Source organism: Sorex fumeus, unplaced genomic scaffold, assembly GCF_029834395.1.
Source record: "Sorex fumeus unplaced genomic scaffold, SorFum_2.1 ptg000006l, whole genome shotgun sequence".
NCBI lineage: Eukaryota > Metazoa > Chordata > Mammalia > Eulipotyphla > Soricidae > Sorex > Sorex fumeus.
This window is the reverse complement of record NW_026606063.1, coordinates 20,717,978-20,745,659: the sequence shown is the minus strand read 5'-3', so window position 1 is coordinate 20,745,659 and position 27,682 is coordinate 20,717,978. Positions and strand designations below refer to the sequence as shown.

At 40.5% G+C, this 27,682-nt stretch overlaps 1 protein-coding gene across 4 annotated transcripts in view; it reads right to left on the bottom strand.

Annotated features, from left to right (window-relative positions):
* The window catches only part of CYRIA (CYFIP related Rac1 interactor A), a 109,897-nt gene that overhangs the window by 15,039 nt on the left and 67,176 nt on the right, over window positions 1–27,682 (bottom strand). For all 4 annotated transcript variants that reach the window (XM_056123425.1, XM_056123408.1, XM_056123400.1 and 1 more), the window contains exons 3-5: window positions 14,316–14,395; window positions 1,997–2,118; window positions 699–804 (exon numbers count right to left, since the gene is read on the bottom strand). In XM_056123425.1, coding sequence (XP_055979400.1) covers window positions 699–804; window positions 1,997–2,118; window positions 14,316–14,385 — 298 coding nt within the window. In that variant the 5' untranslated portion in view covers window positions 14,386–14,395. The remainder of the gene's footprint in view (window positions 1–698; window positions 805–1,996; window positions 2,119–14,315; window positions 14,396–27,682) is intronic.

Here is a 27,682-nt window from a genome sequence, read left to right as displayed (position 1 = left end):
AAAAAATACTTAGGAGTTATAATTTTTAAACTATAGGAGTATCACCACTGTCACCACTGTCCTTCCATTGTTCATCAATTTGCTCAAGCGGGCCCAGTAACATCTCAATTGTGAGACTTGTTGTTACTGTGTTTGGCATATCAAATATGTCACAGGTATCTTGCCAGGCTTTGCCGTGCAGGTGAGATACTCTTGGTAGCTTGCTGGGCTCTCCGAAAGGGACGGAGGAATCGAACCTGGGCCGACAGGGTTGGGCGCGTGCAAGGCAAATGCTTTACCCGCTGTGCTATCACTCCAGCCCATAGGAGTATAGTTTTACTTATATTTTCCTGTAATAAATTTATCACATCTTCAGTAAACCAAGTTCTTTTTCAGGCTTAGCAGGTAACTTGCATTTTCCTACTTCTCAATAATTCAGTTTTCAGATCAGACCATACTTGGTTGGGAGTTGACTTAGCTGAGGACAAGACCAAGGGAAATGTACCAACAGAAACACCCCAAACATGCTCACAGATGAAAGGAATGAAACTTTTTGTGAACTGAAACTACAAGTGTTTTGCCCATATATAGCTTCTGAGCAGACAGAGTTGGATTAATGTGGCACATTTTCCAAGGCACCAAATTTTCCTGTTACTTCCTCAAACATTGTAAAAGAACTTCACACGAGAAAGACATGAAAACTATTAACACATACTCACCTAGTCTTATGGAAAACTCATAAAATCTCTTTAGCCTTACAACTAGAGGACACACAGCATTCCAAGCTTTTTCTTGAAGCTGAATGTCATTAGGATTTTGAATTGCCTGCAAAGACATGGAAGTGTCTGTTAAAAAGAGATAATTGTCACCACATAAAAATGACTTGTAATTGAGAAAGGGTTTTAGTTGAGAAAAGAAAACATTTCTGTTGTACTATGCTAATACTGACATCAGTTCTCTGGACTGATCTCTGAAATGTTCAGTTAATATGGAGATTTTTGGTACTTAAATATAATGCGAATGGCTCTCCAATTAGATCCCATCTTGTTTCTTTTATCTTAAATGAAAAAAATAAAGTAGATGCGCAACTAATTGGAAGTAATTCAATCCTTTTCCATTGTCATTTGATTTTTCTACTGTAGTGCTAATGTTCATTATAAAGTACTGACTGTAGAGGTTTGCCTTTCTCTATGGCAGCAAACCATATCACAATGTATGATGCTCCCTAACTTAGCTAAATTAAATGGCAACTCCTAAGTAGAAAAACAACCTCTTAACAGCTTATTGCCTTCATAGAAATGCCTTTGGAGTATTATAATTTTTTTCAGAAGGATTGTGGGCATGGCTGTAAATTGTGTATGCGTGTGTGTGTGTGTGTGTGTGTGTGTGTGTGCATGCGTGTGTCTGTCTGTCTGTGTATTGATACTTTCACAAAACTCATTATTTCAAATAAAAAAAGATTTTTTTCTTTTCAGGTGTTGTGAAGTCTCAAATACCAGACCAACAATAACCTTTTTTGTTTGAGCAATTGTTCTGTTTTTCATATATTTATTATTTTTTAATCTCATAAATCATTTCAAAGTGACAGATATGTAGGCTCCTTCAAGGGATATATTGTATAGCTGTTCTTTCTGATTCTGGTGGAACCTGCCAAAATTACTAAAAAATGTTGGGACATTCATGTAAATCCAGACACTATGGCTCATATTCCAATTGCTGTTCACAGACTTTCTATGTACATATCCCTTAAATGAAGCAGTACACTGAAAATTTTCTTATAGGTGACTCTTGCAGTATCAGAGGTCTTATTTTACATGACCTACATCACTGAGTGTTCAGATTAATGTGCTAGAATCAAAGGGACCATTCACATATTTTTAAGGACCCATTGCCTTCCTTGTTTTCCTAGTATGATAGGAAATATTAAGGCTATTACTTAATCTTGCTGAATGTGTGCTTGTGTGGATTTCTGCTCTTCTTCAAGGGAACTGGCAACTTAGTATTATCATTGGCATACCTCTCGGATTTCTGGTCCTGCTCCCTTATAAGCTTGCAGGTCTGTGAGGATACTCTCAGAATCCTGGAGCACCGCGCTGATCTGGTTCCATATTTCTCTCTCTCCTTCTGTGGGCTGAGCATCTGAACAGAGAGAAGGGAAGAGAAAAATACTGAGAACTTATGTCAACTTGAAAAGAAAGTCAACATTCAGTTCTGCATGCTAGAAAATCCCATTTTATTCCCAAACGTTTTGATATAGTTTAAATAAAGGAAGCTCCTAGGAAGAAAAAAACTTTTGTCAATTTTTCAAGTCAAAATAGTCATTGATCTTTCTGCACAAATTAAATAGAGTGTTTTGGAACAATGGTAGATACTCCTTTACCTGTGTAGGGTATGCTTTATTTGTTTTTAATCATGTTTACTAAATACCAATGGGTGTAATAAGTGGTAGGAGAAATACAGTTTTTTTTATTCAGTTTATTCTCCTAAAGAGCCTTGAATATAATCTCAGGGCTAGGATGAAGGAGACGTTACTGGGGCCTGCTCGAGGCAATCGACGAATAACAGGATGATTTGTGATTTGTTATTGAGTGTTTTATTTTTTGACTTAAAATGTGTGAATGTGAGTAGAGATGAGTATATTTTATAAATATATATAATTTAGAATATATCATAATTATCATTTCAGAAATGTTAGATAGAGCCAAGGCAAGGTGTATATTTCTGGAATCAAATGAAACATGAGTAGTATTAAGACTTCTATTTGACCATGAACTCAAGAAGTAGAGGGACTTCAATTTCAAGACACCTGTGAAGCACAGCACCCCCATCTACCCCCTCAATAATACTCCAGTGGGCAAAAAATTGGGCTGCAGTGATAGCACAGCGGGTAGGGCATTTGCCTTGCACATGGCCAACCCAGGTTCAATTCCTCCACCCCTCTCAGAGAGCCTGGCAAGCTACGGAGAGTATCCCACCCACACAGCAGAGCCTGGCAAGCTCCCTGTGATGTATTCGATATGCCAAAAACAGTAACAAGTCTCACAATGGAGACGTTACTTGTGCTCGTTAGAGCAATTTGATGAACAGGAGGAAAGTGTTACAGGACAGTGGTACAGGAATGTAATTAAGTGGGTATTTGGAGAGGATCTGATAATAGGTTGGGAAGAGGAAACTGAATAAGAGGTAAATGAGGGAAGTTAATCTGTGAAGAGTTTTTTTTAAAAAAAAAAATCTTGTGAAAACAAAGCTAGTGAAAATAAAGTTGGAGAGAGACTTGCCAGGTTAAAATGGAGAATACAACCTAGGAAACAAAGTGGAAAGGAAAGTTATTATTCCCTTATCTTTTACCAGCTTTCGTCACAAACACTGGGAAAGTTTCCTCATTTACCATGTTCTTTACAATATTAATCACTTTCAATTTTATTTTTTCATGCCCTCTCAAATTGCTTTTCAAAGTGATATGGGTGTCTTAGAAAAGAAAGCTAAAAAGCCATAAGCTAGGAAGCCTGTAATATAAGTAAGCATTTCAGAGAAGAGTTGAGTTTCAGGATAATGCTTGCAATTTCTAAGAAGAAAATCTTTGGGGACAGAAATAGAACAAAAGTGCAGAGCAAATAGCCTAGAATAAACAAATTTTCAAAAAATCAAACACATTTTTGAAGAAGGCTTGAAAATCCCAGAAACTAAACAATTTTGTAGAGGAGTACATATTAGAAGAGAAATAAAAATCAGATGACATCCATGGCAAAGATAGGGAGAAGTAAGTGACTGCATACAATTATGAAGCGGTGTGTGGAGACGAGACGGTGTTCAAATAAGAGACAAATCCAATCTGGTCACAAGGCAGCACCTTTACAAGTCACCACTTGAAAAGTTTTAGTCAAAGGGTGTTAAATCTAAGTAGCCTGGAAGAGTAAGCCTGGCAAAACATAAACAAAAGCCCACCATTTTGATGATCATTTAAAAACACAGCGAGAAAGATTTCAAAGTATATTGTTTTTAAAATATAAAGGTAGGGGTAGGGCCTTGCATGGGACCATTCCAGATTGGATGCTTGGTACCACATATGGTCCTCCAAACCTTGGCAGGAGTGATCCCTGAGCACAGAGCCAGGAGTAACTCTTGAGAACCACTGGGTGTTGCCCTAATAACAACAACAGCAACAATTTAAGACATTTAAGAAAGAGCTCGATCTTCAATTCTTCAAAAACAAGGCAGTTTCTGATAGACTGACTTGAAAACTAGCAATGGTGGGAGATGGACAAGCTTTTTTTTCCTCCATCCCCAGGACATTATCTCTTTCTTATTTGTTGAATTTTGGCAAAGGGCTTCCCCAAATTATGCTCAAGAAACTCTGGGGGCCAGTCCCAGCCATACTCAACCAGCTGGGTCAGGGGTTCAATCCCAGTGATGAACCAGTGTTTGTCAGGTCTGTCTTGTTTGGAACCACTAGCACCACTTTGCATTGCTGCAGGGGAGAAGGACCCCGAGGTCTACATAGGGAGGTACTGGGCAAGGACAGGTCATGTGGTGCTGGATAGAGATGGAACCAGGGTCAGGGGCGTGCCTCTGTACCATCTCCCCAGTCCTGTGAAACGGCACTTTCTAACAACACTGACACTAAGTTCTGTGAGCACAAGGGACTGGATGAGTCATTTGCTGGGTGTGTCACTTCTTTCCCAGAGATGTGAGAATTGGGGGTGGTGGTTAATAATATCCACCAAATAGCAGAGCTGGCAGCAGGCAGCTGGAGTGATGGTGAAACAGGACCTTGGCTGCAGCTTCCCTCTCTGGGACAGTGTTTCTTTTGGCCATGGTCCTAGCATCCCGCGGGGAGGGTTTCTTGTGTGAGTGAGTGTAGCAGGGGTGGAGTGGGAGAGAGTCAACCCAGAAAGCCCATCAATTCCGAGTCTTCCATCCAGACATGCTGGTCTAACTGGATGCTCCATATGTTTCTACCTTCCCCTGTCATGAGACTGAAGTCAAGTTGTTACCAGCTATTGATGACACCACTGATGCCGCCAGCCAGGTCCCCTGCCTTCCAGGCCAGGCTGCTGCAAGATCTTCAGCAACCCCAAATCACAAGTGACATCACCTTCCCAGGTGGAGGGTTCTGACTGGGAGAAACACTAATCTGTTTTTCTTCTTAAATGGGAAAAGGACTGTGTAAGCCAAAGTGACATTTGGCATCGGTTCGCATGCCATGCAGCCCTTTGGTCCATGATTCATTTGGCTCTGAGTTCCCAACTAAACAGTCATAAGGTTGGGATTATTTAATGAGCATGTGGTCCATTAGACTGTAGGACTATGACTTTATTTTATTTGACATTATATCTTCAGGATTTAGCACAGTGCCTGGCACATAACAGATGCTCAAAAAAAACTGAATAAAACACTTGAATGATTTAAATATACTTAACATATAACATTGTATAATCTCCTTTACTGTTGGACTTTGAATTCTGAGATATGTGGAGACAGGGTCTGTATTCTTGAGCACATTGTCCTCATATGCCGTGACCATTACAGGCTTTTAATAACCATTTTGAGCAATAATAAATAAACGAAGGAGGATAATGAGCTGCTAGCAAAGAATGTGGGTGATGGGAAGCATTGAAAGAAAAAAGGACTTATCCTTTCTAGAGCTCTACTGTCTCCTCTGTGTGAATTTAGACTAGGGCTTGGGAGACAGCTCTGAAGTCAGAGCTGCCTGCCTCATATGTGTCTGAGTTCCATCTCTGGTAATGCAGTGCTCCTTTGCAACACTGAGTATAACACTGAGAGACGCTGAGTACCACTGGTGTTGCCTGGTAGCTTCCAGCACTGCTGGATTTAAGCGGCATCATTCCTGGGTCTGAGCTTTGCAGAGTCTTGTCAAGAGTCACTAGAGTATCTGTCCCAAAGCCTTTGAACATTCCCTGGGAGGTTCCCACATGGACGCATATTGCTGTATGTCTCTCTGTTTCCTTTAAGATTTCTATCTCTATCACCTACTTCTACACCAACGAGATCTTTGTATCTATATCTTACAAGCAATCAGTCACAACTGCAGCAACAATTTTTTAAATGTTTTTATTTTTTGATAGTTAGGCCACAACTGACAGTGCTTAGGGCCTGTTCCTGAAGGGACCATGTATGGGGCTGGAAATCTGATTGCATGTAAGGTATACTCTCTGGTTCAAACAATTTTGTTTTTAAATCCATTTCTTCTATGTTTTTTGTTAAAAATATAATCAATGACCTCAATGTTTCCTCAGTGAAGTTAACACACTAGAAGATACTTGTTGAGTGAAAAACAACACTCAGATATTTCTCTTCCAATCTAAAGCTGAGACTATTCTGCTCTCTGTAATGTCCTTGAGAGATTTGGGGGTCTTTGGGGATTTTGTCATTCTGCATATTCATATGAGGCTGGCAAATATGTTTTTTAAAAATGTATTCTGTCTTCAGATATACAGGAATGACATCTTGAAAGAGACCTTGAATAATTCGTGATGGAAAAGCTTACTGTATTTAACTTATCAGCGAACTACTACAGCATTTGCTGAGTGAACAGGAACTCTCAATTATGGATTTTTCTATTTTTAATGCAACTCAAAAGTACACATATGCATGAGCATGCACACACACACACACACACACACACACACACAAAGATGCAGACCATTCCATCCGCTATTAACATTCTTCATGAGAAAAGCTTCTTATTTCCAGTTACAACCAGTAAATATGTTCATGATGTTTCTTTTAAGGGTTACATTCTAAGCAATCAAAACCAATGATCTCACTGAAACTCACAGGATTGGTGTCACCAAATGATACTGCTCCTGTCTAACAATAAATCCACTAAAAATCCCTGTGATTTACACAGGCAATTTCGGAAGACAATACCTCCATGAGCCTCAGAACAAGCCTATCCGGGCCATTCTCTGGATGATTTAAACTTCCGTTTGAGACTTGCTATTGTGAAAAGTCTGAAAATGGATCATGTGTATACCATGACCTTGAATGCATATATTTACTGTTAAGCATGTGCTGAATTTAAAGTGCCTAGCACATGAGGAAAAACAACCCTTTTGTCAATTAAAATAATTAAATATATTAACTTTGTTTAAGGGAATCTATTTCCCCTCCTTTGGTTCCATTTGCTAGTGATGGTGGATATTAGCTGTCAGCATTTTCATGTCACCAGCGGCAGGTGAAGAGTTCACTGGGAGGATGGTGATCTTTACTGAAAGCCGGATTTTTGTCATTCCACTGTGGGATACAGAAGAAAGCAGGTGTACACTTTGTTTGTCAGAACAGGGTATCTTCAGTAACACACCCCAGGGAAGGACAGCAGGGCTAAAACCAGAGCATGGCTGTCAAGTCAAAGTGTTCTTATCTTTACGTCTCAGCCAGGGACACACTGTTGTCACCAGCTGCAGGAATACACATACCTTCTCCTAACAACCTGTTTAGCATTCAGTGGAGAATCTGACAGAGAATCAGGCAAATTCACCCAAGATAATGTGAACAGAAGACACCATTTATTTGGCTATGTCTTTGGCTTTGAAGGAAGCTCTGGCATTTCATCAATAGAATATATTACTATCTCCTCAGCACCCCACTTACTGCTGTATACACACGGAAGAAAGGTACAACGAAAAGGATCTGCCAAAACCATAAATTAAATATATGGCTCTTCTCCCCCACCCACTTCCTTACTCCTCCGCCCCTCTCCCCTTCAGGATAAACTGTAAGACATAAATAATTATCTATTATTAACATTGAGGATGTAAAGTAGTAGTGATTTATAGCAGGATGCTAACTGCTTGCAGAAACAACATAAAATTGCAAAAGTTCATTGGAAAATGTAAGGGACTTCCCTGACATATTTATTTGTATAAGAAGACAAGTCAGCTCACTCCAGAGCACAGAACCCTTTTCAGAGGAACAGTCGTATACAGGACTGCAATGGGAAGGGGGGGGGGCTGTCTGTTTTAGTCACAGGGGACTCCTGGAATGCCCTGGGAGAAGGTTGATCCTCCAAGGATGGAGTTTTTTGAAACTTTGGGGCTATCACCAGTTTTGCACTCACTGAATGTTAGAAATCAAGGAAAACTGATAAACCTCTCTGTGATTATGAGGCCATGGGTTTTATGCCTCGTGCTGCCCACATGCACTGAATGTACTCCGAAAGGTTCTGGTGTCAGAAAGCCCCTGCACCATCACAGAATGTGCCATCTCTGACAACAGTAGGTTACAGTGTGTAACACCCAGCAAGGTCCACAGCTGAAGAAGTGTGAGCATGAGGGAGGCCCTTAGTGAGTATCACTACCAAGTGTTTGAGCAACACAACCAAGCATGTCCAAGCTGTGATCACTGCAACAAGAGCACACAAAAGGAAGTGAAGAGAGAGAAGGGAAGTATAGAGTAAGCACTGCAACAATTTAGCTATACAAAGAAAAACAAACTGATTAAAAATGGTCAAATGATTTGAGGAGACAAATTTTTTGGAGCGATAGCACAGCTGGTAGGGCGTTCGCCTTACAAGCGGCCAACATGGCCGACCCGAGTTCGATTCCTCCGCCCCTCTCGGAGAGCCCGGCAAGCTACCGAGAGTATTCGATATGCCAGACACAGTAACAACAAAGTCTCCAATGGAGACGTTACTGGGCCCGCTCGAGCAAATCGACGATCAACGGGAGGGCCTTTACCTTTACCTTTTATAAGCAAATAAGTATTAAAAAGATGTTCAACATTATCAATTATGGAAATGCAAATTATAATCACAATGAGATACATCTCATAAGCAGTAGCATAGATGAAAAAAGAAAAAATATTAACAATATTCCATGCTGCAAAGGAGGCAGAAAGGACAGAATTTTCTACGTTGTTGGGAGAAATTTAAAGTTCACAGACTTTCACAAAGTCTGTGTCTTTGGGGAAAGTGTTTGATAGTTTCTTGAAAAGTTATTTATACTATAATGGCTTAGTATTTTATGCCTAGCTTTTTCTTTCAGGGGAGTGATCCACAAAAAAATTCTATGAGAATGTTCTATGAGTAGATTTACTTAAAATAGATCAAAACTGGAAATAGTCCATTAATAGAAGAACGAAAAAACAAATTGTTAAACAGCAAAAGAGTCTCAGCCAAAGAAGGAACTACAGATACATGCAATAAAAGGTAAATCCCTGTATAATACAAAAAGGCCCTGCAATTCCATTTATATGGAGTGTAGTAACATAGATTAGTTAAATTAATCTTTTGATATATCAAATCAGAACTGATCAATAGTTTCTGTATGGATATAGAAAGATGGATTGACAGGAAAGGGGTATATTGGAACTTTCTGAGGTGATGTAAAAACCTAAGACTTGACAGAAAGTGGCATTTGTCAAAACAAAGATTGAAATGTGCACTTAGATCTGAATATTTCAGTGCCTGTAAATTACACATTGATTTAAAAAAAAAATAAAAGTAGATGAATTTCACAAAGAGGAGAAGTTGTCAAGTCTAGGCAGATGGATGATGTCAGAATTAACCAGAAGCAGGAAACTGGATTTTCCAAAGGAAGCTCTTTGTATGTGATTTTAATTCACATAACATTTAAATTCACCATTTAAAGCACACACTTCAGCAATTTTTAAGGTCTTGGAACTGCCGTGCAACCATCACTACAATTTTGGAATAATTTTTTTTCTTCAAAAAACGTGGTACCTATTCATGATTTTTCCCCATTTCTCCCTATAACCATTCCCGAGACCAAGATAGCACTAATCAATTTTATCTCTATATATTTGCCTAATTCAGGCACTTCTTACAAATGGAATAATACAATATATGATGTTTTATGACTGCTTCTTTCACTTAGTATAATGGTGTTAAGGAATTCACGTGTCAGTACTTAATTTCTTTTTTTTCTCCCCAACACTATTCCATTGAATGGATATACCACATTTCTTTGCCCTTAGGCAAAGAATGATAGGCACTAAGGGTTTTTGCTCCATTTGGAACATGTACATACATATTCACATACACGTTTCTGTGGAGATACATGTTAAAAATTTCACATTTCTGTGGAGACACCTGTTCAAAACTTCTAACTACATACCTAGGAGCAGAATCACTGTGTTATATTCTAACTCTTTAACTTTTTAAGAATTCCAAAGCATCTGCATAATTTTATACATAGAGTACATATACATATATCTATGAATAGATATATAAACTCTGTGTGTGTGTGTGTGTGTGTGTGTGTGTGTGTGTGTGTGTGTGTGGTCTGCAGGTCCCTTAAGCCATGCTCACAGGGCCCTGACGGCCATTCCTAGTGATGTTGCTCATACTCTATGGTGTCAGGGATTACCCAAGTCAATCCTATAGTACTGGTGTTAGGAGAGGGAGCAGCTCCAAGGATATACCTGGTGATGCTCCTGGGACCATGAGGTGTTAAGGATCACATTGGGGTCTGCTGTATGCCAGGCATGTACCTCAATCCCTCCATAATCTCTTAGACTCACCATTTTATATGTCTAGTAGTAGTACATAAAGGATCCACTTTTCCACATCCTCATCCACATTTTTTATTATCTCTCTTGTTATTTAGAAAGGGGAAGGTGGAACATCTATCTGTTCTCAGAGCTTTCCTCTGGCACTGGACTTAGGGACCACTCTTTGCAGTGCTCACGGTACACTATGGGATGCCAGTCATCTCTGAGTCAGTCAAGTGTTTCAATCCTTGTACTATCTCTCTAACCTTGCCATTTCATATTTCTACTTCATTGTAGTTCTGATTGCCTTCCTCTATGGTTAATGATAGTGAAGTTCTTTGCATGTGCTTTACCATTTGTTAATTTTTTTTTGAGAAAGTGAATCTTTTGATAGAACTCTTTGATGAGATATTTACTCTGAATAGATTACTTCAATCTATTTGTTCTACTCTTTTTGAGTCCTTCTACACCAATATAGACATTGGTGCAAAGACCTAGGGAAGTGTATCACTCTAAAGTCACAGTTCTGGTTTACAGCTACTTTTATACTGCATACGGAGTAGGAGGGCTGGAGCGATAGCACAGCGGTAGGGCGTTCGCCTTACAAGTGACCAACATGGCCGACCTGAGTTCCATTCCTCCGGCCCTCTCGGAGAGCCCGGCAAGCTACCGAGAGTATTCGATATGCCAGACACAGTAACAACAAAGTCTCCAATGGAGACGTTACTGGGCCCGCTCGAGCAAATCGATGATCAAAGGGAGGGCCTTTACCTTTACTTACTTTATGGAGTAGGAACAACGGAAAAATAAGAATTACAGTGTGGCCTCTGTAAGCAATACTAAACTCTGGATCTTGGCACTGTCTGGATAGTTCTCTAGTGTTAAATGAGGGTAGGCTGGTACCTCATGAGGATGCATTATTCATATGCAGTTTCCAAGTTTGACTAATATCACTAATAATTGATGCTATATGGGCAAAAGCAGATTTTGAGGACAAGACCATTGGAAAATAATAGGATAAGACTCAAACAATTATATTTTAAAAGGTTCATTGGTTTTTGTAATGATAATTTTAGTCTATATATCATAGTAGCTACTCCATTGAAAGACCAAAATCTGTTGCCCACTTTTGATGGCATAATAGCTGGTATTGGTTGAACAATTACCCACAGTCCTTCAGGCATCTTCCCAAACACTATCCCTGAAACAAATGCTTATGAAGCATTAGACTGTTCTAATGTTTCCCCATGTCTTCTATTGTTTAAAGAGAAAATGGAAAAATAACAAGGAGGTAGAGAAAAAGTAAACAAAATAAATGGTATGGTAAAAAATAGGAACATGAGCATAAAATGTAAAATGTAATGCAAAGGTCAGACATAAATTTATGTCCAATCTACACAACCAGGAAACCTAAGGATAGATGTGTTTAATTTTGTATTTGACCCAGCTTAATTATATCTATTTGACCCACTTCTATTATATTCTATCATCAATTTCATAAAGAATATTTATCATTCAAGGTAGAAGTGTCAAATTTCATCTGTTCCTACATGTCCTTCAGCCTTCCATCCTCCCTGTAGTGCTTCCTTCTTAACTCTTTGGAATCTGGCCTCCAACTTAAAATAATACATCCAATGACTCTCACAGAATGGAGCAGTTCACTGCCTAATTCCTTACCTGAAAGAAAGTAAAGTGAGTAGTTCATTTGCCTTGCATGTGGCTAACCAGATTTTGATCCCAGGAGGAAAACGTTCCCCCCATGAACCGCTGGGAGTGATCCCTGAGCACTGATAGGAATGACCCCGAGTAGAGGCAGGACTAAGCCCTGGCCTGCTCTGTGTTTAACGAATAAGCAAAAGTGAAGAGTTCAAGAATAGCTCTAAGGAAAAAATGGTATCACTCAGTTTGGTCTGCATTTGTGAACCATATGTACAGCTGTAGGATTTAGAAGTTTTCATAAAGTTGTCAAAGTATTAAGGTACTCATATGCTCCTGTTGTTGAGGATAAATGATATCTTATTGGTATCTTATCCCAATTTTTGACTTTTGTACATGTGGTATCAACCTGTATTCATAAGACTGGAAGTAAAAAGGACCAATTGAAAATGTAAGTAGTAAAAGAGTAACAAGGTAATAGTCATTTTATTTTGTAAAAATATTTAGTTACTAATAAATATTCATTTTAACACCACCAACAACAAATATATGTTTAATATAGGAGCAAGTAGTAAAAGTTATGCCAGTAAATAAAGCCGATTCCATTTGAAATATCAAATCAAACTGGATTTGAGATCCCATCTGATTCCTTACCAAGTCCAGCCAAACCCAATTAAACCCAACAGATCTCAGCTAAACCAAATCAAACCTAGTCACATACAACCAAACTTAACCAAATATAAATCATAAGAAAACTTAACCAAACATAACCAAACATAGCTATAGCTAGTCAAACACAATAAAAAACAAAGCAGATGTGTTAAATCCAGAGTGAGATATCTTATATTGAACATAATCAAGATTAAATATTAATTTTTCCCCCCAGAACACATGATTTTTGAGTTTGCTCTTGCTTTCAAAATAGGTATTTTAGGAGTTGAAGTAATAAGTACAGTACTGGGGCTCTTGCCTTGCTCACAGCCAATCTGGGTTCAATCCCCACCACCCCATATGGGCCCCTGAGCCCCATCAGAAGTGATCCTAGGCTCAGGGCCAGGAGTAAGCCCTGAGCACTGCCAAGCACAACCCCCAAATGAACGAACAAAAATAAAATAAAATAGCTATATTAGATACACCAAAGATACCAAAGATACTGAAAAAGTATGTGTAATCTTTTGGTTTACTGCACCTTATGTAGAGAATCTCTGTTAGAAACTTTATATATAAAGAAGTATCAACTGTTGTTTTTAATATAGATGAAATACATTAAATATTTGTGTAAAGCATATGAACTCTGCAATCCAAGGTTAATACTAGAGAAAAAGACACTCAACTATGCTACTTGGGAATTACCACTTGAAAAAAGGAAACACACATGCCAAGCAGGAACAGGTTTATGTTTGATTAAACATGAATGTGCTGTGTTTGAAAATATACTCAGTCAATAAAAAAGATTAAAAAATCTTTTAGTCAGCATTTATAATTTATTTAATCTGAGAAAAAAATTAATTTTTTGACTAAAAATATTCTTTTACATAAAAGGATACGGGCTGGAGCGATAGCACAGCGGGTAGGGCGTTCGCCTTACACACGGCCAACATGGCCGACCCGAGTTCGATTCCTCCGCCCCTCTTGGAGAGCCCGGCAAGCTACCGAGAGTATTTGATATGCCAGACACAGTAACAACAAAGTCTCCAATGGAGACGTTACTGGGCCCGCTCGAGCAAATCGACGATCAATGGGAGGGCCTTTACCTTTACCTTTTAAAAGGATAACCTCAAAATCCTGAAATTACTTTGAATAATTGTCATGTAAAGAACAGAGAGAAATGACTCAAAAGAAATCATATATAAATTTTATGTCTTGTATTGATCACCTTTTATTTCACCTCCAGTGATATTTATTCTATATTAATCTGTGTACCATTTTTCTTTGGAAGATGACACAGTATTTTTTTTAATTAGGAAAGACAGATGATGCTAATTTATGCTTGGCCTACACCAGTAATCAATACAAATGGAGACATTAAGAAGGATCTTCTGTTTTTGGTTTTTAATAGAAGAAAAACAATCCCTGAGAATTCAGACATAGTTGCATACATATTTAGTTTAAGTATCATAAACTCTTTATGTCATAATTTCCTTACTGACAAGCTACTTTAAAAAATGAATGGCTTTCATCATTATCTTTTAATTTTTGGAACTTACTTTCAAAATCCAGGAAAAAATGTGGATAGTTTTCAATTTCCCTGGTAAGGACTTTGAGCAGGTTTCCCATCCCAGCAAACCTAGGAGAGGTAACACAAAACCAAAAACCATTAGCAGTGTTAAAAATAGACATCTAAAAAGGCTGAATAAATTAGACTAACTTGAATAATAGACCACTGGGACACCTTGCACCTTCATCTGAAGATCATCCAGAGAGCATCTTTCTTCGAGGAGATGAGTAATAGCTTAGTAATGCATTCCCCTATCAGAGCATATCTACTGAACTGGGTCTTGAAAATTTAGGGCTATCTGACCTAAACCATACAAAGTGTGACAATAAGAAGAATGACACAAGCTCCCCCCTGGAGAATACACTTGCATCCTGTATCTCAGTCACCCTAAAGGAAATGAACAAAAGAACCTTTGATTTAAGAAATTGGATATTAGTTAGTTAGTTCCTGGCAGTAGCTTAGTTATATTCTACACATCACTCCTTTCCCCCTTTACCAACTGAATCCATACAGCTAATAATTCCAGTGTGTTTTATTTCATTTTTGTCAATGCGATATATCATGCTAATGGGCAAGCATAGACGTGAGGGAATTATTAAAATATCTATCTAGAAGCATAAGATTTTACAGCTTCTGGAAATAAAGAGCTTAGAAACACAGATTTACCCTGGGGACCCTTCTTAAACTAGGGGAATTCCTAGGACGGTCACCTTTTCCAGGAGGTATAACTCCAAGGCAAAGAAGAGTCTCTTTATTTGACATCTCAATGAAATTGGGTTATTCATAAAGTGCAAAAAATATAAAAAATACAGAACCTTTTTTTAAATAAAAACTATATTATAGCTTGAAGACATTTGCAAAGGTAACTCAAATCTACAGAGAAACACAAATTTGTAACACATCTGCAATCTGAGTTTCAAAGTATCGAGAAAATGCAGTTATTATTTAAATGCATCATTTCTGCTGCTGTCAGTTCCCTATGGTAAACTCCTGCTCAGGAGGCCACTAACCCATCCATTTACCAAACTTGTATCCATAGACCTACAATTCCATGGTTGTACCCCTTGGAAGACACTGGGACTAGTGAAGCAGATACCTTTGCGAGTAGAGACTCAATTTGAAGAATCACTGGACCAGTATATGGAAAGTGCAAGGTTGTAATTTTTCTCTGCACATGGCTTCTGACAGTGTTTACACAAGGGAGTTTAATAAATATACCAGTACAGAGAGAAAGAATGCACTAAAAGAACAAGCTTGAGAGCCAGAGAGACAGTACAACTATTTCTTGTATGCAGCCAACTGGGGTTCAATCCCCGGCACTGCATATTGTTACCTAAGCCCTTTCAGGAGTGATTCATGAGTGTCGAACCAGTAGTAAGACCTGAACACAGTCAGGTGTGGCCAAAAATCCAAAAAGATGTGCAGGAAAGTGTGAAACAAGCAATTTTCTTATAAACAGAATATGGTATAGTCTAGCCCCCCAGCGCCATCTTTACAGCACACAGCAACAAAGAAGAACACCACTGGAGGTCACCACAGCTCCCGGAGAATGCTCCAGGTCCCAAACAGAGCCGATCTCACCAGGAGGTCCCAGATGCGGTAGCTGCCGCATCCCGCCTTCTCCAGATGGAACCCCGGTGACCTTGAGTCTCTACAAGCATAGTTCGGGCATGCAGGAACCAGGACATTTTTTTCCAAACCACGCGGCCGCATAAGTGGCCACACGACATCTCCATATATATACAAAGTGATCAATGGAAAGTAAATCATCCAACTTTTCTCCCTGAAAATCAGGCTTAACTCTTTTGCAAACCACAACACTCAAAAGGAGAGAGAAAACAAGAGGGGAATGCCCTGCCACAGAGGCAGGGTGGGATGGGGGGCATGGGGGGTGGGAGGGATACTGGGATCCGAGGTGGTGGGAAATGGGCACTGGTGGAGGGATGGGTATTCAAAATAAAAAAATAAATAAATTTTTAAAAATTTTTTAAAAAAGCAAACAAAAAAATCAGAATATGGTATAGTCTAGCCTCCATGATCGTTTCCTGCAAATACACACACACACAAATACACACAAACAAACACACATGGAGGTATCATCTACAGTGAAACTCAACAAGGTGAAACTTGGAAAGGATCTCCTAAGGAGACCTGATTTCCAATGTATTTATCTCTATAATCCAGGGATCTCTCTAATCTTCAGTTTCTTATCCGCAACATAATTTATTGCATCTGGTAATGACAGTTAAATGATAAATATATATATATATATATAAAATGCTAACTTAGCAAATACTATGTTATTTTGGATGTGTTCTCAAGGAATGTTATAGGCTATCACTATTGAGAATTGTCACTGTTGTCTTCATTATGATAATCATACCAATTTTTAAACAAAGTTGTCTGATTAAGAATGTATTTGGTGGAAAGAAAGATGGCGGCCGCACGGGAGCATTGGGGACAGCAGGTTTGAGCCGGGGTTGGTGGGAGCGGCAGGGACCTCATGGGAAGGGGGGCGTTGTGGGCCGTCCCTCACGCCCGACCGAGGTCGCCAGCTGCCCCCCACAAGCGGCTCTCCGGCACGGCCATGACTCCAGGGCACAGAAACCAATCTCTTAACTATCTAACTTTTAATAGAAATTCTTCCAGGGTCAATAAGTAAAATAGCAGAAATCCAAAACCAGGGGTGAGCCCCTGGTTTTATGACATCATTTTATTCTTAAACCAAGTTGTAGAAAGCAAATCATTTCACAACGCTGTTTCAGCATGTCTGATTGTCGGGGGTGGGTCATAAACTCTAAACAATAATTGTGCATCTTCTATCAAAACAATGTATCTAGTCAAAGTAGATAGAGTATTAACTAGAACTCATCTGCCTCACAGGAATTGGGAGGGGTGGGAGGTGGGGTTCTATGGGGGTTCGGGGTTAAAAATAAGTATTGGTAAAGGGAAATGTGTTTGATATTTACATGACTGAGACCTAAACCCGAAAGCTCTGTAACTTTTCCCACAGTGATTCAATAAAGAAATAAATTATAAAAAAAAAAAAAGAATGTATTTGGTTGTCTATAGTTCTACAAAAGAGAACTGGGACCAGTGAGAAAATGACAATCTTTATTTAATTTTTTGAAAAGAATTTCTCACTGTTAGAATTGTCAGAATATTGAATGTTATGAAATAGTGTTGGTGTTTAATTGGCAATATGTTATACATGTCCTTTTAAAATGAACTATATGTGGACAAAGTTGGATTACATACTTCTTAGGCCTTACTCATATTTATATATGTGGAATTGGTCATACATATGTATGCATATATATATATATACACACACACAGTAGGAGGCAAAACATTGTTTCTTTTTGGAAAGTAAAATCTCCTTTTTTTTTCTTTTGGTCAATCTTAAATTCCTCTGTAATCTTAATAAAATCCTAACACATTTTTTAGCACAAACTGGTATAAATAGGTACTGGTAAATTAATAACTGGAACTGATAAAACCCACCCCTGCCAATGAATTTATAAATTCTCCTGGGTCTTTTAGAAAGAACCTGTTTCTATCTTAATGAATGATCCAGCTCATATCTGGAGGCACTTTTTGGAGGAAGGTGACACTACAGCTGTGTGGAAGCCTCCACTTTTATATAAAGTGCCTTAATGGGAGTTAAGTAGTCTTCATTTCCTAGTTTTGTGTTAATTGTGCATCACAAGAGACCAAAATGGATTTAGCTTCCTCCTAAAAAAATCTGTCTTGTATATGATTTTACTGTCAGAATTGGATAGTATGTCAAGTCCTTAAAAATTAGTAATAACTGAAAAAAATCCCGATGAAAACATTAGCAGGCAACAGAATTCTACCTATACCTTAAGTGGCTGATAAGACTAAGTATTTTGGAATTCAACCCTAACATCAATCAAGGTCACTATAAATCTTGTGGTTCGAACAGGATTTTGTGATACTGGGTGTCAAGTCCAGTCCTGTGGAAACTACAAAGCATGTATGTATACAAATTATCTTTGAATAAAGATAGAAATAGTTTTATTTCCTTTATGGAGAAAAGATTTGATGATTACGTCTTCTTCCTTCCAAGATTGACAAGAATTCATAAAACTGTTTCTAACTTAAAGAGAGATGACTTCACACGATGGCCATGGGGTAGAGACCATGGCTGTTTTTAATTGTGCCCAGGGCTCCACTTGAAATGATTTCTTGCCCCTGAGGCTTCTCTTACAGCCACTGGCCATATTCCTCAGGGCAAAGACACTCTTTTCAAACAGTTCCTAAGTACATACACAATGCTTTGCTTTATACATTACTATGGAGGTGATATAATGAACTAATAAGAATTACTTTTAATATTTTATCTTCTTTAATTGAAAACATACATAATTAAGGCATAGAAATACGTGGTAAAAGCAAGAGGGGGAAAGTGTTGAATAGTAGGATAAAACTGAGAGTGTTTATGGCAAATGGATGCATCACTGCATCACTGTCCTCCCGTTGTTCATGGATTTGCTTGAATGGGCCCAGTAACATTGTGAGACTTATTGTTACTGTGTTTGGCATATCGAATACGTCATGGGTAGCTTGCCAGGATTTGCCGTGTGGGTGACTCTCAGTAGCTTGCCAGGCTCTCCGAGAGGGCCAGAGGAATTGAACTTGGGTCAGCCATGTCAGCTGCGTGCAAGGCAAACGCCCTACCTGCTGTGCTATCGCTCCAGCCCGGCAAATGGATGAGACCAGAGTATCATGCTAAGTGAAATGAGTCAGAAAGAGAGGGCCAGACATAGGAAGATTGCACTCATCTGTGGAATATAAAGTAACAGAATGGGAGACTACCACCCCAAGAATAGTAGAGATAAGTACCAGGAGGTTTGCTCCACAGCTTGGAAGCCGGCCTCACATGCTGGGGAGAAAATGAAGCTCAGATAGAGAAGGAAACACCAAGTAAAAGGTGTTTGGAGGGCCCGCTGGGGATGAGAGATGTGCGCCGAAAGTAGACTATAGACTGAACAAGATGGCCATTCAATACCTCTATTGCAAACCACAACACCCAAAAGAGAGAGAAAATAAAAGGGAATGCCCTGCACAGAGGCAGGGTGGGGTGGTGGGAGATGGAATGTGGGGGTGGGAGGGATACTGGGATCATTGGTGATGGTGAACGGGCACTGGTGGAGGGATGGGTACTCGATCATTGTATAACTGAAACGCAAGCATGAAAGTTTGTAAGTCTGTAACTGTATCTCACGGTGATTCACTAATGAAAAATTTAAAAATAAATAAATAAAACTAATAAGCTAAAATAATACATCCTATTAGTGTTAGAGTGTTAGAGTAATTAATTAATCAACAGCAGTAAGCCTCGTAATAAAAAATGTACTACACTATAAAAAAAAGAACTGAAATGGCCACATAGACACGAAACACCATCTCACTCCCTCTCCTGCCTATATTCTTCAGCAAGTAAATCATTTTAGCTGACTCTCAGTTCCTTGTCTGAATAAAAATCATATCTCTTGCATGTAATTATTGCAAGGCCTGCATAAAATGAGAGTAAAGTGCTGTGATCACTATAAAATGCTTTGCAAATATTAGCTATAATTATTCTACATTAAAACTTATGTTATCGCTCAAGGTATTCAGGAATCAAAGAACTATAACATCCCCCAAATAGTGTAAATTGCATTTTTCTTTATCTTTCAGGTTTGATTTCTCAAGATTCATGATACATTTACACAAATAAATGTATCATGAACTATAACGTGTAAAATATTCTATTTCAAATACATAACCCGATTTCATCTTCAAAATATACATAGGACAATCATATATAGGTCACTGTCACTGTCACTGTCTTCCTGTTGTTCACTGATTTGCTTGAGCGGGCCCAGTAACATCTCCATTGTGAGGCTTGTTGTTACTGTGTTTGGCATATCAAATACGTCAGGGGTAGCTTGCCAGGCTTTGCCGTGCGGGCGAGATACTCTCGGTAGCTTGCCGGGCTCTCTGAGAAGGGTGGAGGAATTGAACCCGGGTCGGTCAGGCTGGCCATGTGCAAGGCAAACGCCCTACCCACTGTGCTACAAATATACATATTCTAGTGATTAAAAAACTTAGATATATTAAAATTAAATATAGAATGTAATAGCAAAAATTATAAATGCTCATGAAAGAAAGCTAAACTTTGAAAAGAACAACACTTATATGTTTCTGATAACATTTCGAGTCTCCAGATAACTTACTATTAACTTATATTAATGTTCATTTTCAACATGAAAACTCAAAGTACATATAAATGCTTTTGGACACAGGAAGAGTGAGGTTACAAAAGACAATTTTTAAACAACTGGTTGTGGCTGAGTTGACATGTTTTATAATAAAAGAAAACACAATGATCTAATAAAGAAAATTTGCCACAAGGACTGATGTAATAGCTCTGATAAAAGGTCTGAAATGCCCAAGAATAGAAAGGTGGGTTTAGTGGGGTGGGCACATATTTTCTGCTGACTTATTTTACCTTCCTCAGCACTGACTTTTGGGATGCCAGAGGCATGGCCAAAAAAAGCAATGAGCAGCTCCTATCCCAAGCAAAGACAATCTAATACGAGCTCAGTGGAGAGTTTCTTCTGCCCCTTTCTACTTCTCTCATTTTGGACAATGCACCTTTAATAATTACCTTGAGGGAATCAGTCAGTGGAACACCCTGAGTGCACAGAACACATAAGGGTGAGCTTGGCAATGATAAGAACCAGAGACTGAACACTCGGGAGACCAGTCCACTTAGGGACCCAGTCCACGAAGCACACGCTTCATTTCTGAATGTTCAACCAGTTCACATCCTAGAGGTCAAATACTCAAAAATGTCCCCTGAACGTGAAAGGAACAGTATGTACCCGTTATATAATAAGTATCCATCAGAGCAACTGTATTAATACTGTCATCAGTACTATATGACAGAAGCAAGAATACCCACATTTTATTGACCTTTTACTATGTGCCTGGAGCACCCACCACTCTGGAATTCACTCAGCCCTTACAATTCCCACCTTCGGTAAAAGAAAAAGAGTTCAGAGGGTGAGGAATCTTGCTGAAGACGGAAGAGAACAGAAGATAATCATATTTGACTTCCCATTCTACTCTTGATCACACTTCTCTGATTTCCATACAGCCAGCCAGCCTATCTGCCTAACACAAATCTGATTGTTCTTCCCGAGACTCCTGAACATAAGACACTCAAATGCATACCCACGGCACAGAAGACCTGGCCACTGGCCCCCTCTCACCGATTGGGGATGCTCTCTACCTCCCACTTCATACCGCCATTTCTCAAAGAGAACCCTGCTTTCTCCCGTCAAGAACAGAAACCATTTTTTTCCCAAATGATCAATAACTTTTCTGAATGATCTATTAGTCTGAGTGATGAGACTTGTGTTGCAGCATTTTAATGAAACAACCATATGAGGTAGGATCTGTGGTTATGCCAATGGAAAAGCAAAGAAATAGAATTAGAAGTTTCTATACGTGCTCAGGTTCTTAAGTGCAGAGTAAAATCTGGAATCCAATTGCCCTTGACCTCTTAGCACCAGGTCTGGCCATCAATGCCCCTGTCACATCCCCTTGCTGGGATGAGTTCAGAAATCAGGACCCCCTGGAAGATTCCTTTGAGTTTTCTCTATATCATCATGGATCTTACGTAACGATACTTTCGCACCTATATCACTAAGAACTTCAGATCTCCAGCAGAGCTGTTACGCTTCACTACAGGTCTAGCCATTAAACCAGTTGTTTAAAAATTGTCTTTCATAATATTTTTTGAGTGACCTCACTCTTCCTGTGTCCAAAAGTATTTATATATACTTTGAGTTTTCATGCTGAAAATGAACATTAATAAGTTAATAGTAAGTTATCTGGAGACCCCAGATGCTATCACAAACATATAAATGTTGTTCTTTTCAAGGTTTAGCTTTCTTTCATGAGCATTTATAATTTTTGTTATTACATTCTATATTTAATTTTAATATATCTAAGTTTTTTAATCACTAGCCATTAGCATGAGGCCTGGCCTTCAGGTAGACCTAGGGGGAAAATATACTTAATATGGCCTTGTCCAAGGGATAGTCAAAGCAAAGTGAAAAAAAAAAACATAAGGGCATTGGTGAGCCCCACAGAAAACTAAAGGTATACAAACATTTTAATTTAATTTTAGGAAATGAGTAATTAAGATATCTTTAAATAATTAAGAACATAGTAATTGAGATAACTTAAATTCCCAAAGTTTATTAGGAAACGTAACAAGTTAATGAAACTCAAAGGTTGAGGGGCTGCTAGGTTGGCCAAAAAGCCACCTAGGTTTGTGTACAGAGCCCAGAGGGGTCCTGGCGGACACCCAGGCCCAGGGTTTCCAGCTGCAGTTTGCTACCTGCTTGCCCTCATTTGACGGTGAAGTCTGACCAGCTAACGGCAACAGCAGTATGAGATTTTCCTGGCAGAATGGAGCTGAGAAATCCACTTCCGGCATTAGAAATGTTGGCTGGGAATGGATGTGATTTTAACTGGGCTAGGAAGATAATCTACCTTTACCTCCTTCGCAAAGGTTCGAAGTTGGAGAATTCAGAGTACCAGGCAAACACCCTTAACTCCCCAAACCGAGGAACTGCCCCTGGAGAAAGGGAAGGTGGTACGGATATGTCTGGCATCTCGGGGTTCAGAAGGACCTTCCCCTGGTACCTGCAGACTCCTTGATCTGTTACGACTAAGCTGTTCTCATTATAAGCAAAGCTAGTCAACCATTAACTTATATCAGCAACAAAAGAAGCACTGTAGCACTGTCCTCCCAATGTTCATCGATTTGCTCGAGCGGGCCCAGTAACGTCTCCATTGTGTTGTTACTGTGTTTGACATATTGAAGATGTCATGGGTAGCTTGCCAGACTTTGCCGTGGGGCGAGATACTCTCAGTAGCTTGCTGGGCTCTCTGAGAGGGGCGGAGGAATCGAACCCAGGTTGGCCAGGCCAGCCACATGCAAGGCAAACGCCCCAACAACAACAAAAGAAGGGATTTAAAAAATTACTTCTCAAGCAAAAGGCAGGGGAGGATAGGGAGAGTGGCGGGAGGGATACTGGGAATACTGGTGGTGGAAAATGGGCACTGATGGAAGGATGGGTACTCGACCATTATTGACTGAAACGTAATCACGAAAGTTTGTAAATCTGTAACTGTATCTCACGGTAATTCATTAATTTTTTTTTTATAAAAAATAAAAGCAAAAGGCAGCTTTCTTAAATATGATAAGCACCTGTTTTGTTTTGTTTTGTTTTTTTTCCCCTGGGGAGTGGGGAGCCCCAGGGGGACATTCCATTTGAAGAACTTCAGGAATCTGAATTGTAAAGTGACCACAAGCCTGAGCTCAGCTGCTGGCTAAGACACACAGAGACAGGATGGATTTTTTGAGTTGTTTTTTTTTTTCCACATACCCAGACACACTCATACAAGGGATTCAGCACTAAAGGCACCAGACAAGGGATCCAGTGCTGAGGGTTCGAAAGCCTTAGAGACTTGGAACCCTGATCGCCCTCCAGGAGAGGTTTCTAAGCCCTGTGCGCTCCTGCCTATGGGTCTGGGTGCCCCCCTGCCAGGTGCACTCTCACGGCCTTGAGCAAGCAAGCAGAGGATACAGAAGTGAAACAGAGCAGTTCACACGTCTTGTTCCATTGACTTGGGGCTGGAGCAATAGCACAGCCGGTAGGGCGTTTGCCTTGCACGTGGCCAACCCAGGTTCGATTCCCAGCATCCCATATTGTCCCATAAGCACCACCAATAGTGATTCCTGAGTGCAGAGCCAGGAGTAACCCCTGAGCATTGCTGGGTGTGACCCAAAAGGTGAAAAAAAAAATCATCCATGTTATCTGTGGTCAGATGTCTGGGTGTTTATGGCCAGGACCTTGGGGTCCAGCATGTTTTTCTTACTAGGCTGTAAACCCATGACCCCAAGACACAAGATGGAGTCTGGCTTTCCAAAATGGACTCACTGTGTTTCTACTTCTCTCAGAACGCACTCAGGTTAGCCATTTTAGAAGCTGGGTTGGGCTGGAAGCCCCTTGTCCATCTGTCATGGTTACAATGAAGTCATGAGTTTTTCGATTCCGCGGCTGACTAGGTTGCCAAGTACCCACCAGATGATTTCATTCCAAGACGGAGGTGCAAAACTGAAGTCGAGGGAGTCTATTAAGCCCTTTCATCTGACAATAAAAATGAGTTAATGGCCAAAATGTGTTTTCAAAACGTTTTAACACTGTAAGTAATGGCACTCAAATAGGAAAATGCCTTGAATATTCTCATCGATCATTAATACCACAGTGTCCCTCAAAAGGGCTCATCCCAGCTGTGGGAGTCCAGTCAGAAGGCAATCCCTGGGAATTCTCACAAGAACACCGAGAGACCATTATGGAATGGAACAGTTAAGTGCAGGTTTAAAGCGGCTCCTTTCAAGAGCTGAGTTCAGTTTTCTAAAATAGATTATTAGCTCATCAGTGCTAATTTCCTGCCCCCAAAACATCAATATGATAGCAGCAAAGTCTCCAAGAAAATGAGGGCAAAGTAAGATTTTTTTTTTTAGGGATTGAAAGTGAGTGTGCACCCCGCCCCCAATTTCAAATGGTAGTGAATATGGAAGCAATCAAGAGATTGGGAGGCCTGGGATGTCACCAGTTATATAAACACCCCCCCAAAAGGCAACAAAAACCAAATGCAGCTCTGTTCTGGATGGGCTTGCCACGGCAGGAGAATTATTACGGAATGTATGCCTTTTCACTTGTAAAATCAAGAACTGTTTCCCCAGGCTGCCCTCTAGCTCATGGGGGGTGGGGGGGCTGTTGGCCTCAGACCACCCAGGTCTGACCTGCCTCATTCCAAAGGCCCTTTACAAGGCCAGCCTGGCGCATCCTGCATCTTGGAAACCCTTCGTGTTGAGCGATGCCACCCGAGTTATGTGGCCAGCTTCTCAGGGACCGCCTCCCTCTGCATTCAGAAAGCAAGAGGGACTCCCAGAAGTCATGGATCATGAGGTTATGGTGGCATATTACAGACTGCCGGTCCCCCTGCTCTGCACTCCACCATTTTCCAGAAGTCTTCAGAGTGATGAAGACCCCCCCTCCCCCGCTCTGACTGTGGAGCTGCCAAGGAGTCACCACGCACCTTGCTGCTCACCTAAATTCTCCTCTCCAGGGCACTCGGCTAGGATGGGTTGGGGGGGGGGTCTCTGTCCCATAGCCCCTCTCCACTCTACTGAATGTCCTTTCTGAACTTCCAGCTTCTCCCATCTGCCTTCTCTTTTTTTTTTTATTGGGGGGGAAGGGTGTCACATCTGGTGATGCTCAGGGGTTAATCCTGACTCTGCACTCAGGAATCACTCCTGGCACTGCTGGAGGACCATATGGGATACTGGGAATCGAACCCGGGTCAGCCGCATGCAAGGCAAAATGCCTTACCCACTGTGCTATCGTTCCAGCCTCTCATCTGCCTTTTCAAGGTTAGGTCTCCACTGACCTTTGCTCATCCTCCCAGGAAGTCCTTCTAAATTCTAAATATTGCTCAGAGACTTAATAATACCATAACTGTCATGAATTTACAGCCATCACAGCTACTTTGGGAGGGCGGGTTACCCTCAAGCGCTGCCCTCAATCACTCGGGATGGGAGAAGTGTGTTGAAAGTAAAGGACACAGTCTCTCAGTATCTGTACTACAAACCAGAATGCCCAAAAGTAGAGAGAGAGTACGGGGGAAATTGTCTGCCATAGAGGCAGGGGGTGGGTTGCGACGGTGGGAGGGGTGGGTCTACTGGGGACATTGGTGGTGGAAAATGTGCACTGGTGGAGGGATGGGTGTTCATCACTGTATGACTGAAACTCAAACATGAAATCTTTGTAACTGCATCTCATGGTGATTCAATAATTTTATAAAAACGAGCTGTCCCCCACCACTTTCTCCTCCTCCAATTCCACCCACCCTCACACCGTTCACCACCTCTCAGTACATTATAGGAAAACTCATGTGTAAAAATGAATGTTGGAGAGGCCGATTTCTGTCACTTCCTTTATGTTTCTAGACATACAAAGTAGAAAGGCATTTCCCTGGCCTCAGCCATGTTTTCAAACCCTAAGCAGCTGACTCGCACATTGGTGCTGGAAGTTTCCTGACTCACAGTTGGCTGTCAGGTGGTGAAATGTGCCTGGCAGGTTAGGCGCAGGGAGAGATGGGTCTAGAGGAAGGAGTGTGTCTGGGAAACGGAAGAAGCCCCCTGAAGATCACTGCCCCCGGCCCCAGGCCAGTGGGGGGACTTGATTTGTAAGTCTAGGTTTTCTGAGGCTGACTTTTCTTTTTTACTGAACCACCATGAGATACAGTTACGAAGCTTTCATGGTTGAGTTTCAGTCATACAATGATTGAACACCCATCCCTCCACCCATGCACATTCTCCAACATGAATGCCCCCAACTATCCTTTTCAACCCTCCCCCTCCCTCTATGGTGGACAATTTCCCCCATACTCTCTCTCTCTCTCTCTCTCTCTCTCGCTCTACTTTTGGGCATTATGGTTTGCAATACAGATACTGAGAGGTTATCACTTTTGGTCCTTTATCTACTTTCAGCACACATCTCCCATCCCAACTGATTCCTCCAATTCTCATTTTCCAAGTGATCCCTTCTGTGTTCCAGCTGCCTTCTCCCCCAGCTCGTGAGACAGGCTTCCAACCATGGTGCAATATTCCTGGCCCTAGTGTCTACTGTCATTAGATGTAGGCTGACTTTTCTTAAATGGACCCACTGGCTACCAAGGAGCCATTTGAAATGGCAGGTTAATAGATCAACAGCCCAACTGCCCATGTCAGACTGAGTCTGGTGGCTGTGTGGGGTGGTGGTAAGACATCAAAAACTACCATAAGCACTAAAAAAAAATCTAACGGCTGAAAGATGTTGAGGTCAGAGAGGCTGGCATGAAGGCAGGCAAGGGACCAGTCATTCCAAAGAAACCCACCCGACAGGCAGAAGTGACTTCACTTGCAGTTCCTCAAAGAAGCCTTTACCCGACTTCAGGGTACTCAGCACTGCAAACCAAACACGTGCTTGAATCCCCAGTCTCTGGCCTTGGTGCCCAAGTTAGTCAAGAAGACTGTCGTTGAGCATTCATTGGGATGGCAAGGATGGGTGAGCAATGGAAGGAAGAGAGCTTGTCTTTTTTTATTGTTGTTGTTCTAATTTATATTTATTTTTGCTGAATCACTGTGAGATATAGAGTTGCAAAGCTGACCATGGTCAGGTTTCAGTCATACGGTGTTCCACACCCATCCCTCCACCAGTG